Source organism: Podarcis cretensis (assembly GCF_951804945.1).
Source record: "Podarcis cretensis genome assembly, chromosome: 5".
NCBI classification, from domain to species: domain Eukaryota; kingdom Metazoa; phylum Chordata; class Lepidosauria; order Squamata; family Lacertidae; genus Podarcis; species Podarcis cretensis.
The window spans coordinates 54,505,690-54,523,536 of NC_137174.1; the positions used below are offsets into that span (position 1 = coordinate 54,505,690).

Sequence of the window (17,847 nt, forward strand, 5' to 3'; positions counted from 1 at the left end):
TTGTTAAGGGAAGTTTGCTTTGAACTGCGGCGGAGAAATGTGTCCAGTAGCTTTCTTTCATTTCACTATACCTGCTCTATATAAAGATATGTGTGCTTCTTTCTGACGTGAAATTTCTGTGATTCAAAGTGGACGTTGGCTGAGATTTCAGAAGAGTTATGCTCAGCAGGGACTATTGGGCAGGAGCAGAGAAGTCCGGAGCGCCCCTCACCCACTTTCCTTGCGCCCACCTTCGCGGGTGTCACCCCGACCCCTCCCCACCCACCCCCCCGCGCCAACGTGAGGGAGCTTTGAGTGGCACACGCCGTCCCTCGCCGTTAGATCCCCTTCCCGAAGGAGCCTTGCTCTCGCCGTTCACATCGTTTCCCAACACAGCCGCCGCTTTCCCCGAGGTGGCCAAGAGACGCGCAAGGCTGGCGGAGGGAGAGACAGACGAAGTTGGCGCGGCCGCCGGGCGCCTGGAAAGGGGGCGAGCGGACCGCCCGTCCCTCCCGATCCAGTGACGAGAAGGAGCCGTGCTGGGCGCGAGGGGGCGGGGAGGCGAGGTGGTGACTTCTTCTACAAAGGCAAGCCGGAGAAATCACCAGGCGGGGTTGGCTGGCGCGCTCGCTCGCTCTCCCTCGCTCGCTCTCTCTCGCGCGCTCCTTCAGCTCCTCCCCCGCGCGGTGGTGGCTTCCCCCCTTCATCAAAAGCCCGCTCGGCGACGCCAGCTTTTGGGGGGTGAGGGGGAACTCCGAAAGCAAAGAAAGCGGGGTGTTTCTCTCCTTTCTCCCCCTCTTTTTTCTCCCCAGACTGCATCCAGGGTCTGAAACTTCGAGAGAGTTATCGCCGCTGCCTTCCTTTAGGAGCAGATCTGGGAATAAAACACAACCTGCCGTCTTCTCCCAACTCCCCTCCCATTTCGCTTCCCTCTCACTCCGTCTCTCTCTCTCGCACACGTTCCCTCCCCGCCCCTCCACCAGCATCAGGGGCAATGGGAAAAGTTACTGGCTGGTACCCAGGCTGGCACGTTGCTCTGCTAGCCGCCCGGACATGGCTTTTGATCCTCACTTTTGGCTTCATCGGGGCAGAAATCACTTGCAGCTCGTGCCGTTGGCAGGTGCAGCTCCAGCTGCGGGAGCAGCAGCAGCGAGCTCCGGACGGATTATTAATGCACTTGAGGACGGCGGGGCGAAGAGGCGACGAGGCGAGGAGGAGACCCGCGGAGGAAAGAGGTGAGAGGCGCCCCGGTGGTGGCGAGGAAGCAAGTGCCGGGGATCGAGCCCTCTCCGCTTCTGCCCCCGCGGAGGAGGAAGACGCATCGCGCAGCCTGGCCGGCTCCCGGCAGCTGAGCGGCGAGCGCCCCGAGGCTCGGCTCGGCCGCCGAGCGTCGCCCTCGGGTGGGAATCGAGCCGGGCGCGCCAAGTTCTCTCCCGCCGACGGGCGCCCGGCGGCGAACTCTCAGGCCGGCCGCGCTGCCCGATCGGCGCCCCTGGGCCGCCCGAGGAAGCCCGGCGCGGATCGGAGGCGGCTGGGGAGCCGGAAGCCCCGAGGGGCCCCGGCGGAGAGAGACAAGCCTCCGGAGAGCCGGGAGCGGGCAAGTCCGGAGCAGCTGCCGGGGAAAGCCACGCGCTTCCGCCTGGAGGAGCTGAAATTGACCAGCACGACCTTTGCCCTCACGGGGGATTCGGCGCATAACCAAGCCATGGTGCACTGGTCGGGACACAACAGTAGCGTGAGTAGCCAGCATTGTCACGATAATAACAAGCACGATTGGGGGTGGGGGTGGGGGGTGGAGATGGCCCAATCTCAGCTGCTGTTCTCTAGAAAAGATTCAGGGAGCAGGATGATAACCTCGCCTTCCCACAGCACTGGATGATTCTTCGGTTTTAGTGCCCCTCCGGGGGGGGGGGGAGTTTCGCCTTCTTCTTCGCGCGCTCCCGTCCTCCCACCCCCGCTAGTTTTAAGGGAGGGGTGGTCTTCTGTTCGTGCGTCCGTGTGGCGCTTTCTCTCTGGGGCAGAAAGTTTCCTGCTCCACTTGGCACAGCCTTGAACTGCATCTCGGTGCATTCAAGCGCACGCGAATGCAGGAGGAGAGGAGAGCCCTGGATTTGGGGCGCTGCGAGTGGGAAAGGGCTGAGATCACGGAGGGTAAAATAGGTCGCGTCGCGTGTAGGATGGAAGATGTGGATCAAACTGTTTCAAAGTCGGATGAAAAGTGTCGGATATTTCATTTCCGAGATGCTACTGGTATGGCAAGGTGGCACAAATTGTAGCCTGATTTCCATGGTGAGTGGTGGAATTATGGAGATGTAGTCGGGGGCCAAAAGCCCCCTATGAGGCCAGATTTCCTCACTGGATCCTATCTGATCTCCAGTCTGTCCATTTTCAATCCGGCTTCCCATTTGATGACGTGTATCTAACCAGCACACACAGATTTCTCTTTTTTCCCATCGCCAAGTCAATTTTTCTTTTCCTCTTTCCCTGTGTGATACTGGCTGATTCTGCAAAATTTATAGAACTGTGTTTCTTGTACTGGGACACTGGGGTAGAAAGTGTCTCTCAGTCTCTATTATGTCACTAATTCATTGCCCCTTAGCTTTAATTTAATAGATCATGTCATGAGCAATCAGGGTTCAGTTTTGATCAAACGCATGCCAGTATTAGAATCTCTTCAAGCCTGCCCTGAATTCCTTTCCCTCAGGCATACTAAAGCACTTCAGGTTTTGCAACTGAGGATTGGCTCACCACCACATATCATCAGCTCCCGAGGGGTGGTGAGGTGCCCATTTATATAAAAAGGAAACTCAGGTTGCAAGATGAGGATAACTGCTCACCTGTTGTTCTGTGCTTTATCCCTGTTGATGCTAAAATGAGAGTTTTTCCATCCTGTATATCTACAGTAATTAAATCTCTTTTCATTCTAACATGTATCTTTTTTATTATAAAAAAGGTTCTTGTGTTGCACTGCTGAAGATTTATCCCAATAAACAGAGCTCCTTTCTTTCACAACACTCCCTAGTATAAACTGGATATCAGCTTTTAGAGAACTAGGACAATGCAGACTGGGCTTCTGTATAATGCTGATCCCTGGGAGCTACTCTATCCTGCAAAGTTAAAGAGAACTAAGGAAATGTAAGATGCACCAAAACACAAAGGGGAAAAGTTTCTTCTTCTTCATACGGTAGATACACATTGAATCTTTCATGCTCCATCTTAAGGCATTCTTTGGGTCTGTCACTTCTAGTTCTTGTTACCTGTAGCCAGCTTTCAATTGTAGCTTTTAAAAATGATGATTTTACCATTATAAATTCCCTTTGGTATGAGGGAGTATAAATCACAGTATGTCCATTTAGTATTCATGAGGATGTCATCAGCACTTCTTGAGAATTCAGACTTTATTGACCAGGCCATAATTTTATAGGGTTTTCAGGAACTTTAATCCAATAATGCAAAAAAACCCTTGTGCTTTTCGGGGGACCTTTCCCCCTTTTTACCCATTTTGGCTATCAGATCTCTATCTAATACAGGTCCACTAAAATCAATCCTCCACTTCAAACTCCAGACTTTTAAAACTGATTGAACAAGTTTGTCACAGCTTTCATATGATTCATGTCCTTAGCAATGGTTTACAACTTAAAAATAGGCTTAAAAGCTTCTGTCTGGGGTTGTAGCACAGAAGAGATAAGATGGAGACTTTAAATTAAAACAATATATAATTCTGATCATTACTGTATTGTGAATTATAAAATGCTACATTCCAATTTACCTTTATGGCAAGTCCTGTTGCAAATAAAGTCAGTCGTGTTATTTTATGTGTTCATGACACATTTATCACATTACAGTATGGTGACAGGGAATTGGTGTAGCAGATCACTCTAGATCTGCAGAATCTAGAGCAACCACCATTCTTTTGTCATTGCACAAAATGATCTTGCTGCTGAATCATCCTGTTTGGTGAAAGCAAGGTGTCTTTATGATCCAGTGAAATATCTACCGTCTCAGGTGACTTTCCCCTCTAAAGTAAATGTCAGGGGCATCTTGACTAGAGTTTTTGGTTGTGTCAGGATTTGAAAACCAAATTCAGTGCTGGACCATTGTTGACTCTGGATAAGTATGACAATGTGTAACTAGGAGAGTTGATTCTCGGGACTATATCTGAACCAGTATATCTAGTGCTTTGTGTAGAGTGATAATATGCAAATAGGCAAAGTAGGCATCTCTAAAAAGGTTTGGAAAAGTTGTGGAAGCGCCAGCAATCTGGAATGTGATGGTCTTGCAAATTGCATAAGTGTTCTTTCTGTCTCACATGGACTTTCCCATTCCTGGCAATCATGATTTTAGTAATCTCAGATACCCAAAGGTGAGGCTCAGATGATCTAGCCTTGTGTCTAATATATTATCTGAGTTGTGTGAGTCTAAACAACATTATGTAAACATTGAAAACAATTATCTGAATTTCCAGTGTATTTCTCACTATTCATGTGTTCATAATGGCACTTGACTAAACACATGGAAGTGATTGTTGGTGCCTACACAAGTACAGGAGACTTCTTTACTGCAGGCAGTCATCCTTGAGTGTATGGACAAGGATAGAAAGATAGAGTTAGCATGCATGCATTTATACTCATGCTCATATGATGAATGTCTGAAGAAGACTAGATGAGGAGTGGTTAACATTCACTGGCTAAAAGCCTGGCCAGTCCTTCAGGGTCTGCATGCCACTGTTGGGTGTGACCAAAAGTGAATGTGGCCACCTCACAACTTTATACTCACAACTGAACAGGAAAAAGAGCTCTTCTTCTTGGATAATCTGGGCAGATCAGCTGAAGAGTGGGTTCCTCCCTTCTTTGTTCAGGGAATCTGATGTCTGGGGTGGGGGGAATTAATGCACCCATCAGGCATCTGGGCTGGGGACAATATTTCCATCTACCTGTATCTACTTTTTTTAAGCTGCTGCTGTTGCCAAAAATTGATCAGGCCTTCAGAAGATCAGCAAAAATTGATTGGAGTTAGGCTCCTGGTGCAAAAAGGTTAATCACCCCTAGGCTAGACAGGTGGTGTATTTTGACAGGAGCATCTTTCAATTTATTAAAAAACTAGCTTGCTTTATTGCAGACACAGAAACCTAGTCATTTATTCAGAGCTCAAATTATGTAAGGGTGGGTTAGAGGGGCCTTTCTACTTTGTGGCAGCTCTCCTAGCCACTATTGTAGGTAAAACTGGAAGGAGTCAGGGATTTGCCCCCTGTGGATTTCATTAAGGCTTTCCATTCCCTTTATTGTTCAAGTATTGCATTTATTGAAGCAATTCACTGGACAGAAACTGAAAAGGAATGGTAGGAAAGTCTAATTGTGTACATTCCATACCTAATGGAATGTAAGGATTTTATAGACTTTTATTTTTTACAGTATTGAGTGTTTTACTCTGTTGTGTACCACCCCCTGTTCTCTTTGGAGAAAGGGCAGTTTGAAAATAACAATCATGGAATAATTTTATTCCATCCCATTATAATAAAAGTTTCATCTCCTAATTGTTAGATCACTTATTATCCTATGAAACACCCCAAAGAAATATTTCACAATGTGATAAAAGCCATATCCAAAACAACTTCGTGCATGCACACACACACCAAACACATATAGCACAAGTACATATATAAAACAATTGCTTTTAATATAGAATTTCAAATAAATCTGGTTATCAAGTGAGATAAAAAAATTCCAGTTAAAAGACTTGTTGAAGGAGGACAGTCTTCAACAGGCAATGATAAGACAGTAAAAATGACACCTGTCTGATATGTTATGAGAGGGAGTTTGAAAGTATGGGTGCCACCACACTAAAGGCCCAGAATTGACACTGCGTGGAACGGATCTCCTGATAATATGGTATCTGCTGGATTTGGTACATAAGGGATGAGACAACCTTTTAGGTATTTTGATCTCAAACTGCAGAGGCCTTTATACAGTAGTACTAGTCACTAAAATCTAGCCTGATAGCTAATTGGCAGCCAATGCAAATCTTTCAGCAGTGGTGTAATATAATGGAGATGTTCTGCTCCAGTGAGTTACTTTGCCATATTAGGCGCTAGTTGCAGCTTCTTGGCAGCTGCAATAAAGCAGTTTGCAGTCATCCAGTCTGGAGGTTGCCAATGCATGGGCAAGAGTGGTCAAGCTAGCCTGGTCCTAAAACAGCCATACAGTGTAGCCTAATCACTAAAATGTGTCTGAGAGTTGTTTTTTATTGTGGAAAACTGTAGTAATGTCTGAAGTTATAATAATGCATGCGTTGTGTGATAAGAGGACTGGGTGGGGTATTACAGATATAGATGCTCCTTCCTGAACCTTTGGGTTCTTCTGGGCTCCTTTGGGAGGAAGGGTAGGATATGAAATTAATAAATAAAACTTTGTGACCTCATGAAGTTTTGGATTACAACTACAGTCATACCTCATGTTACGTTTGCTTCATGTTACGTTCTTTCGGGTTACTTTCCATGGCAACCTGGAAGTACTGGAAAGGGTTACTTCCGGGTTTCGCTGCTCACACATGCGCAGAAACGCTAAATCACGCTTCGTGCATGTGCACAAGTGCCAAATTGCACCGCGCACCTGCGCAGATACGGTGCTTTAGGTTGCGCTCTTTTCATGTTGTGAACGGGCCTCTGGAACGGATCCCATTCACAACCAGAGGTACCACTGTACTATCAGCCCCAAGCTGTGGTGTAGTGGTTAGAGTGTTGTACTAGGAACTGGGAGACTTGGTTTCAAATCTCCACTTAGCTGTGAAGATCACTAGGTGACCTGGGGCCAGTCAGTGCTTCTCAGTCTAACCTATGTCACAGGGTTGTTGTGGGGATTCATGGAAGAGGAAGAGATCCATGTACACCATCCTTAACTTCTTGGAGAAGCATTGAGATATAAATGCAATAAATGAAGAAGAGGAGGAAGAGGAGGAGTTTGGACTTGATATCCCACCTTTCACTCCCTTTAAGGAGTCTCAAAGCGGCTCAAAATCTCCTTTCCCTTCATCCCCCACAACAAACACTCTGTGAGGTGAGTGGGGCTGAGATACTTCAGAGAAGTATGACTAGCCCCAGGTCACCCAGCAGCTGCATGTGGAGGAGTGGGGACGCGAACCCGGTTCACCAAATTACGAGTCCACCGCTCTTAACCACTGCACCACACTTGACCAATGGCCAAGGAGGATGGAAATTTGAAAGTGAAGTCCTGCTCTAGTGCAAAACATCTGGAGTATGTCAGGTTTGGGGAGGCTGATACAGTATGGGCATTCATTTTATGTGCCCATCTATGCCTCCTGGCCTGCTTCATATAGCCTTTTGCCTCATGAAGAGTTCTGGAGAACTTGAAAGCTTGCTCAATACTTTGTAACATTTTGAATGGTCCTGATAAAAATACAGCGCAGCCAGAGGCGATGCGTCCCATTCCACTACCTGAGGCAAAAGGGGAAGTGCCACTTTGCCTTGCTGCTGCTCCTACTACTCCTGCCACCACCTACATGCTCCTGCCACTGCCTGTTCTGCTGCCTCATCCTGCCACATCCGCTGCTAGTGAAGAAGCAGCACCAGCATTGGAACCTATTTTGGGTGAGATCCCACTTGAAATGGATGCAATCAGCATTGACAGTGGCAGCACTTCCCAGCTGCTGGCAGAGGCAATAGCTAGGTAGGACACATGTGAGCATGCTGCCTGGGGGGCATGTGCCACCTGAAATAGTGGGCTTGCCCTGCCTAATGGCTGGGCCAGCACTATGCCCTGCTGTGGATTTTGGAGGTTTATTTATTTTTCTCATGGACCAATATGGCTGCCTTTGTTTTTATGATTAATCTTGATTTTAACTGGGAAAAGAAGCCAGGTTTTTTTTTTTTTGGTTTTTTTTTTACCTCTAGGGGAAAGAGAACAGCCTCAATGAGAGGGAAATATTTTCTTGTCCTCTTTGAAACACCACTGTTATCATGAACAACAAACCTGTGTTTGAGTGCATAGGAGACATCATTAAGCAAACCAGTAAAAACAGGAAACCATGACACTGCAGCAATGCTTGTAAAGGATAGGCCTTCTCCACCCACAGCAATAGAACAAGTAAGAAGACGTGGAGCTACAGCAGCCACAGAATGCAACAAATTCCATGATGGTTGTCTCATTGTATGTATTATTGCACTTTTTCACACATTTAATAAATGAACAAGTGATGCGGATATCTGTATTGCATGGCAAGTCCATTTTGTGCTCATGCATAAGCATGGAGGAAGGGAGCAGGCCCAGCTTCTCAAGTGTTTAGCTGCCACCTCCAAAGAAAGGCATTGGCTGGCCACACTAACAAAGATAGTATGACTGTTCTCTAATATGGATAGTGGTCTACGTTGTGCTTTTCTGGTGCACATATTTCCATTCACTTCCAGAAATATTATTCATATCAACACAAACCTATGCATGCTTATTTGGAAGCAAGACTTAATATGTTCGTTGGGGCTTGCTCCTAGTTCAGTGTGCGTAAAGTTGTAGCCTATGCAATCAAAACTCTGAGTGGCTCCCTGGAGATGGGCTGGTGGAAATGTATGGTCTCACACAGAAAGACTTACAGCTTGCTTCATAAGATGCAAAGCAAGAGGGAGACTCACAAATAGGCTGTATCTTTTAAAGAAACCTGTAGTTATTTCTCCAAATAATCAAGCAAAGAAATTGGCTTCAGAAGAAAAACTCTCATTATGAGGCAGTTTGGAGATAAGATGGTATAATGAGATTCCTTGTGGTTATTATTGAAAATGCAAGGTTGTGTACAACACAAAGACAGAATGAGAATGCAGCTTCTTTCCTTGGTGGAAGAATCCTCTGTGCTGAACAATTGTGCAATTGCTACCTGGGAATTTATACCTGCAAACCTATAACGCTTGAACATTCTAAAGTATAATAATAGCTCAGTTCTGGATGCCTTAGCATGTGACTCTCAAAATTTGTGTTGTCCTGTGTTTGCAGCATTCAGGAGAACACCTCCAATAAATGTCAGAGGCTATTTTATGTTGCAGAGCAATGCGCTTTACTTTATAACAGTGACAGTAGATGTAAACATCCTCAGGACTGACTTCATTTGTGGTGATGAAAGTTCTCTCTGTGATGGTGTTCAATGGAAGAGTAATTATTCACACATGTCAGGTATCCCTTTGATACAATCATCAAATGATGCAAATCAGATTGAGGAATGCAAATCTATGAAGAAGGGAAGAACGATGTTTGGTTCTTCTTCTGAGGTCACAAACAAGATGAGCGGGCATTAAAGTTTAGCATGGGTTTATAAGAAGAAAATGTAGCACTGTAGTGAGCGGAACAAGAAGGCATCAGAATGTGGGAGAAACAATGGCCTTGAAATGGTGTACAGCGGTACCTCGGGTTAAGAACGTAATTCGTTCTGGAGGTCTGTTCTTAACCTGAAACTGTTCTTAACCTGAAGCAACACTTTAGCTGATGGGGCCTCCCTCTGCTGCTGCGCCTCTGGAGCACAATTTCTGTTCTCATCCTGAAGCAAAGTTCTTAACCCGAGGTACTATTTCTGGGTTATTGGAGTTTGTAACCTGAAGCGTCTGTAACCCGAGGTGCCACTGGATGCCAATCTAAGCCTTTCCTGTGGTTTATCTCTGTAGATCATGACATGAGTAAAAGTTGGCATAACTTGATATAAGATTCCCATTATGAACCATATGCACTCTATGATTTGCTGGATCATGGACCAATGAATGGGTGGCAAAGACCCTGCAGCCATGCTAGCACAGGTTACTGATGGGGAGAGCATAACTCTCAAACAAAAGGCACTTCCCTCTTGATCTGGGACTGAGGTGATACTTACCGGTACTTCAAGACAGGTATACCCTTCCCTCCCTCTTTTCTTTCTTCACTTCTAGCATGGATCTGTGACAAATCTCTCTCTCTCTCTCTCTCTCTCTCTCTTTCTCTCTCTCTCTCTTAACTTTTGAAATAGGCATCATTTTACTCTTTAGATCAAGGTGTGGATGCTGTGTGATTTGCTGCCCACAGTAATTGTAACTTGGCTATCTGAAGGAGCAACCATATATTCAGTCACTTTCATTTCATGTAATAAACCAATCTTTCTTTATTCCTCTTGTGCAAGAACGTCTTGGGGTATAAAATTAAGAGTAAACACACATTCATATCAAGCACAAGTTTTAATCTCCAACAAAAGGTCCTAAACCTCTTGGGTGGGTGTCTTCAAAACACATGAGTACTGGACATGCATTGTGGATTCAGACACATTCCTTATATCAGCCTGAAGTACCTTCTACACTTTCCTGAGTATTCAAGTTTTCGTGTCTCTTGCTATGTCAGTGCGTTTTTAAAATTACAAAGTGCTTCTCAGAACAAATGGGATCTTTGCACGTTTGAGTAGAGCTTTGTTAAAAATGGCAGCGACGTATAAAGTTCCATCAAAAATAAAAGAATGCCCCCCAAAGTTTTCCCTTTTTGCCTTTCTCACATAATAGTCATCATACTCCTCTGTACTTCATAAATCTCTCCTATGCCCTCCTGATACGAAACAAATTCCTACAGTGAGAAAGCACTCAGTAGAGAGAAGCCAACACAAACTGCAATCAGCCCTTGAAACAAAAAACTGTTTCACCAAAAAAACAAAGCAGCTTTTCATGTTTCAGAACCAAACCAAATGGGTGCCATAATTCTTCTGCCTTTGTCATGATTCAGCTCTAGCTATATTTTCCACTGTGTTGCCCAGCTAGCTTTTTAAAAACTATACAATTTCTGTAACAAGATATACTGAAAATATCCTCCCCTCCCACCCCCAAGAATAACTCTATTGTGATGGAAAGGACTGAAAGAAAATATGATTCACTAGCTTTTGGGAAACTGGCTTGTGCTGAATGAAGAACACAAACCTATTGTTCTTTACAGATGAGTTGTGTCTTTTAACTGGAGAACATGGATTCAAGATTTTCACTTGCCAAGTGACTTTGGGAATGTAACCTTGCTTTGTCTCTCCCCCTCTATGATTATATCATTTATTTTATTAAGTGAGACCATAGGTCCATGAAGGGATTAAACATAAAGGTTCATATCTCAGCCCTGCTCCTTCAGCTCCTTTAACATGATAGTTTGGGAAGTGACCATGGGACCTTCTGCATGCAAAGTATGTTCTCTACCAATGGAGCGCTAAGCATGTGTTGTGTGCACTTCAAACCATTGAACTAGAATGGGGCTGTCTTTGATCAATTCATCCAGCAGAGGTAGTGACAGCAATATTGCTAGTTGATAGGAAATTCTAATTTTGCATAATTGCAGAGAAAGTATCAACGGGAATCAAATAGACTTGATATCCATTGTGTTTGCCTAATCCTTATGGAAACCATCAGTGTAGATGAGAGATGGAGAACCTGTGGCTCTGCAGATGCTGTTGAGTGCCAGTGGTCAGAGATTATGGGAGTTGTAGTTCAACAGCATCTTGGGAAGTCACAGGTTCCCCATTCTTAGTTTTGATGAAAGACAGGTCAGTCTTTTTTCTTTCAGTGCTTTTAGCCAAAAATGCTGAGGAGAACCTATGTGGTCAGAGACAGTGTGCATCTGAATACCAGCTACTGGGGACAAACATCATGGGAGGAATATTTCCATCTACCCCACCCACTGCCCTTGGAAGCCTTGCAAGTTGCTGCAGGAAAGAGGCTGCAAGCAGCATCATGGAAGGGGTGTTTCTAGGACCAAATTGAAACTGTAACGCTCCCTTGTTATTGGATGCTGGATGTTGTTTATGTAATCATGTTATATTTATAGTTCTGAAATGTTGCTTTCTGTATGCTATTGTATTTGCTATTGTGTTGTGTTGTTTTGTTATGTTATCAGGGAATTCTTTATGCACTGTTTGGTTTTGAAATGTATTGTTTTATATGTTGTCAGCTGCTTTGAGCATCATTTTCTTCCGGTGGAAAAGCGGCATACCAATAAAATGAATGAATAATGAACACAGGAGAAAGTGATCATTTTCATGCCTTGCTTGTCAGCTTCTGGTGGTAGCCAGCTGGTGGCTTTTGGAAACAGGTTGCTAAGACCAGATGGACCTTGATCTGATCCAGCAAGTCATTTCTTCTGCTCATCATCATTTAACCTAGATGTACCCTTTTGTGTACTGATGTATCTGAATTAGATTTTACAGGGTTGCTGTCATTTTCAGCATTTGAATCATATGCTGGAATCTTATTCTTGACCTTTCAAACTATAATTAGATTTTTTTATGCATCACTCCTAAACCCAGTTGTGTATACCTAAGGCAGTGGATATCAATAAACTGGCACAACTGAGCACTGCAGTCTCAATAGGAGGTGTTAAACTCCTACGGAAACTCATTCTCTCCCCACCCCACCCCCTCAATTCTTTTCTGTCTCTGGAGCACTGCTGGAATGGACTGCTGCTGCAATACAATCATTTATGATTTGTCTTCAAAATATAAATATGGTCAATTAAGTAACTTAAATGATCATCAAAGGTGTGCATAGCTTTTGGGGACAGACAACTGTATCAATTTTTGTTTCTATCAGTTTATTTTTCCTGTCAGTTCTTCACAGTTCAGTTCTTCACATTTCTGGATCAGTCCATGATTTTTTTAAGTCATCATGAAAATTCATCAGCATGGTATTGATCATTTCTCCTAATATACGCAATTTTGTATGCATTTTTTCCTGATACAAAGGTGTGGGTTTTTTTACAATAAATTTCATCCAACAATGCATTTTACATGCTATTTTTACTAAAATGTACATTTTATGCATGCTGTTCCCTAATATGCTTATTTTGGTGCACATTATTTGGCTGGAGAACGCCATCAAAACATTCAGAGAGCAGCAAATTTTGAAGTTAGGTATTTTGGTCTGCATAATATTTCAGAAAGTGAAAATTAGGTTCGCTATTAAGTCCAAACCTCATTGAATTTCCATCCCATCCTTAATAGCTACTTCATTTTGCACTGATTCCTCCACTACCATCTGCCACTGAAGCTACTTTTCTTATTATCTAAAAGTTTTGGAAATTATATGCATATTCACATATGAAATAAGCAGAGGGTAAAAATGTCTGACTAGGCCCTTCAGCTGCCTGGTTCCCTTGTTGTTTAATCAGCAGGAGGTGAATTAAAATGGCTGCATTTCAGAGTCCCATAAGCCTCAAAGGCAATGAATCTCTCTTAGTTTTAAGAAACATTACAGTGCATGAAGGTGAAGCGACCTGCTGTGTTTTGGCTCAGAACAGGCAAAGGGTATAAAGCAAGTCTCTTTTGCCATTGTGTTCTCTGATGTTGAAGCAGCAGGAAGAAGTACTGTTGGACTGGCTGGGCTGACATAAAAATACATGGGGTGCCTATAATGCAGTGTCTGGAGAATAGAGCCTGAACCTATTCATCAAGTAGATTTGCCACCAGCCACCAGGGCAACACACTTGAATGCTTAGCAGCTAGCATCTGACAATTTGCTTCCTAATATCCCTTAAAATTTGAATATCAGTTGTAGCTAATTTCATGTTATGCAAAGGCCTGCTCAGTCTGGCATGAATAACCAGGGAAAGGCAGAGTGGATGGGGGGAGGGGAACATGGATAAAAAGCCAAGCACAATATATTCTTTGTGTATTCAACGTGGATGAAATATTTTATGAAGTTTGGTTCTCCTACACATGGCAACTGTTCCAGGCACACTAAACTGCATGATTATTAAAAGAAAAATAAATTCCAAACTCATTTGTTTTGAAATTATGTGCGTTCCTTCTTTAGGATAGATAACCCATGCAAAAGTATTGACATAGGCTTTGTGTGCTCCTTTGACTTATCAGCGCCCCACATCACACATCTAGGTAGCTAATAATCACAGGCGGCTTTCGTGTAGCGGGTGTTTAAATTTAACTTTCAAATAAATGACCCTTTCTTGTGAAATCTGGAGTTCTTTCAGTGTGAGAGGGCTGTGCCACATTGGTGTTGAGAGGTCTAAATTGCTTCTAGGCTGATTGCAGTTATAAGCTATGAAGCAATTATTCAAACTGTCCTTTTTATCCACCACAGCTAATGTATATAATGCAAGTTTTCATTAATATATCAGTAATTTGAACAGAAACCGTTACGTGAAAAGAAGGGCAATTTTGGAATTTGTACTAAGATCTTGAGTTCGATTTCTTCTACTGAGGCAGTAGAGGTGATGAGATATCTTCATCCTCAGCACATTGTTGGTACTAAACAAACATTTAATAGAAACTCTAAAATCAGAATGAGTGCATTGGTGCTAATAAGATTTTTATTAGCTTGTCCATTGGAGCTGACTTGCTCAAGCTCTAATTAATCATGATACAGGGAACTGGAAAGGAACTTACCACAGGCTAGAATAGCTTCACTTGTTGGGATGAGATCAAGCCACTAAGAACTCCCTCTCCAGAGGCGGATTTAGGGCAGTGCAACCAGTTCTGCCTCACTGGGCACTGAGTCTAGGGGAAACTGCAGGGCATCACAACCATGATGTGTAGTGAATTGAGCAGAATGGAAGGTGGGAGGTGGGTGGCATGTTGAATTTCAGCCTCTAAACATACAAAAGGACATGGAGATAGGCGACTCCAAATTCAATTTTATGCTCAAATGAATGTCAAAGGAATATATATATATATATATATATATATATATATATATATATGGTGTATGTGTGGGAGACCTATCTTGGTCTAATTTATACGTAGGTGTCTTTTGGTAGTGATAATGATAACATTTATTGTCAAGATCACATTATTATCGCACAGGGTTTTGACCGCAGGGATTTGACCTGGAAATGCAATTTGCTTTCCGCAGAGTTTTTACTCAGGCTTGCAAAAGTAAGAAGAGGCTTAAGTATATCATTACATGGAAATTATTCAGCATAGTGTGACTTGTTGTTTCCAAGCCAAAGGCACATTGTCCTGTGATAATGTGAAAGTCAATAGATTTCATTTTCACAAAAGCAGCTTTCTTTCTTTTTTCTTTTTCTTTTTTGCTGTTGAGATTTTAGAGTAGTTCAACTCCCTCTCTTTTGACCTGCCTGCACTCTCAGAAAGGCAATGTTGCCCTGGTTGTACTCAGGCTGCAGCATCAAGACAGAAATATCTAAGTGAAGATTACTTCACACGACTATGTAGTCAGTAGTGACACAGAATTCAGCTAGTGAACTGCATAAAGGCTAGGACTGAAGGAGCCATGAGGCTGGCCCAGTGGGGATGGCTGACTAGCAATCTTATGCAAATTCTCAGTTATTCACCCACGGAGCTCATCTGCACTTCCCGCTGCAAATATAGATAGATGACCTAGAGAAAATCCACTTGAACGTGCTTGTCTCTAGACTGGCATAACAGCAGAAGGCAGAGCAACAGGCTGCCCTGCCTATTTGCAGTGCAATAAATCAGAGCTACATTTAGGTAACTAGATGACTGCAGAGTGTGCTGGAATTTGGTCTCCTGGTATTCTAAGGTAAAAAAATGGAGCCCCATTTTAAAACTTTCTTCTTCCTCAAAGTATTTATATATCAATCCCATCTACCCAATTTTCAAGAATAAGTCAGGAAAATAAATATTAGGAGCTTAAATTGCAAAAAGATGCATCAAATCATTTGGCACCTTAGGGTGAAGGATGGGGAATGAATGAATGAATGAATGAATGAATGAATGTGTCAGATCCGTTAGTGAGGATACAGGCCAGTTAACTAACTTTATATGGAATGGATGTATGTGTGTGCCATTTTGTCATTTGCCTCATACAGCAAAGTGCCTTGGGACAGTCACGCTGTTTAAGCACCTTACACATAATTGTAACCTGGTAAAGGCACAGAAGTACATTGCAGTCATGCCAAGCAAAGTGTGTAAAGTAGAGGTGGGCTCTGCCACTGCAATGCCACCCCTCTGCCCTAAGAGCCATTGACTGATTGCGCAGAGGCATCCTGACTTACTGAAAGTAAGTAACCAGGGCATGGAAACACAAAAGATGGAGTAGATTAGCCTAAAGATTAAAACTTTTTACAGATTATCAAAAGCTGCAGAAATGGTTATTTTAAAAGGAAACAGAATTCAATGTGCAGAACCCGTTGCTGGGCTCCACACATCTCCTATACACATAGAGGCTTATGACCATATACCCACAGCATGCGGAAGCTCTGAATGTGCAATCTGCCATTTATTTTTGAGAACAGATAGTACACATAGTGAGACTGTGCTCTATATATAAAAAGGTAAAGGACCCCTGACTGTTAAGTCCAGTTGTGAATGACTCTGTGGTTGCGGTGCTCATCTTGCTTTACTGGCCGAGGGAGCCGACGTTTGTCTACAGTTTTTCCGGGTCATTTGGCCAGCATGACTAAGCCACTTCTGGCAAAACCAGAGCAGCGCACAGAAACGCTGTTTACCTTCCCACTGGAGTGGCACCTATTTATCTACTTGCACTTTGACATGCTTTTGAACTGCTAGGTTGGCAGGAGCTGGGACTGAGCAACGGGAGCTCACCTGATTGCGGGGATTTGAACTGCCAACCTTCTGATCGGCAAGCCCTAGGCTCAGTGGTTTAGACTATATATACCCATGTGCAAAAATTCTAATCAGCGAATGGAGAAGGCAAGCAGACATGGTTTTATTGTACCCCTGCATTCATTTCTATACCATTTGGACATTTTCATTGGGCTTAAGTTGGCTCTGCATGGATGCATTGAGCCCACATTTTTAAAAGGTCACTTGGGTTGCATGAAATTGGTCTGAACTTTGCCTTAGTTGTCAACTCAGCCTTAACATTTGTATACAGAATTCCTACCCTTATACAATTCCGTATCCCCTTAGCAATTCCAGCATATCAATTGGTTCGCCATCCTGATCAATGGGGGCCTGTTAGTTGTCAAAAAAATAAAGATGCCCACCAACTTTCCTAGAACACTTACTGTGCTCCTACAGCCAGTAGAAAGCACTAGCCTCTAAGGAATGTGTTACACTACCATACAAATAAGCACTGTAAAACTGCCACTTTAACATAATTATATTAAAATTGAATTATTTTGTCACCTTTCTCTACTCCATGCATTTCATATTGAAGATTCGTTTGAAAATATGTGCTTGTATCCCATGCTAGTTTTACTTAAACCCACTGAAATTAATGAACATGGCTAATTTAGGCCCATTAATTTCAGTGGGTGTACTTGGAGTAGAACTTTGTTGGAGACCACACACAGGTAATACACACAAGACCAAGTTCGTGGCTACAGCATTTCTTCTTCTTCCTGTCCCAATTTATTGAAGACAATATGGGATATTTCTCCAAAATTTTCTTCACAGCAAAGCCAGCAATCTTCTATACAGTGGTACCTCAGGTTACATACGCTTCAGGTTACATACACTTCAGGTTACAGACTCTGCTAACCCAGAAATAGTGCATCAGGTTAAGAAATTTGCTTCAGGATGAGAACAGAAATTGTGCTCTGGTGGTGCGGTGGCAGCAGGAGGCCCCATTAGCTAAAGTAGTGCTTCAGGTTAAGAACAGTTTAAGGTTAAGAACGGACCTCCAGAACGAATTAAGTACTTAACCCGAGGTACCACTATACTAGATTTGGCAGCTAGGCTCTGTTCATATCCCCAACTGGAATATGGTTTGCCCCTTCTTTTGCCCACTTCATTATATAAAAAAAGAAGTTATTCTGTTCACCAGCTTTTTCCACCCTCTTTCTGTGTAGCCCAAAGAGTATTGACACTGTTGCTGGGATGCTTCTTTGTGATGGACACATTGCAACAGAAACAATGATTTAAGCAACCCGAATTGCAGTCGGGAAGCTGAGATCGTTACTATAATGTGGCAGGAGGCAACAGCTG

General features: G+C 43.4%; 1 protein-coding gene across 8 annotated transcripts in view; it reads left to right on the forward strand.

Annotated features, from left to right (window-relative positions):
* The first annotated feature begins 287 nt into the window (after positions 1-287).
* Positions 288-17,847, forward strand: part of SORCS1 (sortilin related VPS10 domain containing receptor 1) — a 437,156-nt gene continuing 419,596 nt past the window's right edge. For 6 of the 8 annotated variants that reach the window (XM_079976043.1, XM_079976046.1, XM_079976049.1 and 3 more), the window contains exon 1: positions 289-1,714. In XM_079976043.1, the coding sequence (XP_079832169.1) occupies positions 974-1,714 (741 nt within the window). In that variant the 5' untranslated portion in view covers positions 289-973. Of the gene's footprint in view, positions 1,715-17,847 lie in introns of all 8 variants that reach the window. The other 2 variants (XM_079976044.1, XM_079976045.1) reach the window with 1 other exon arrangement.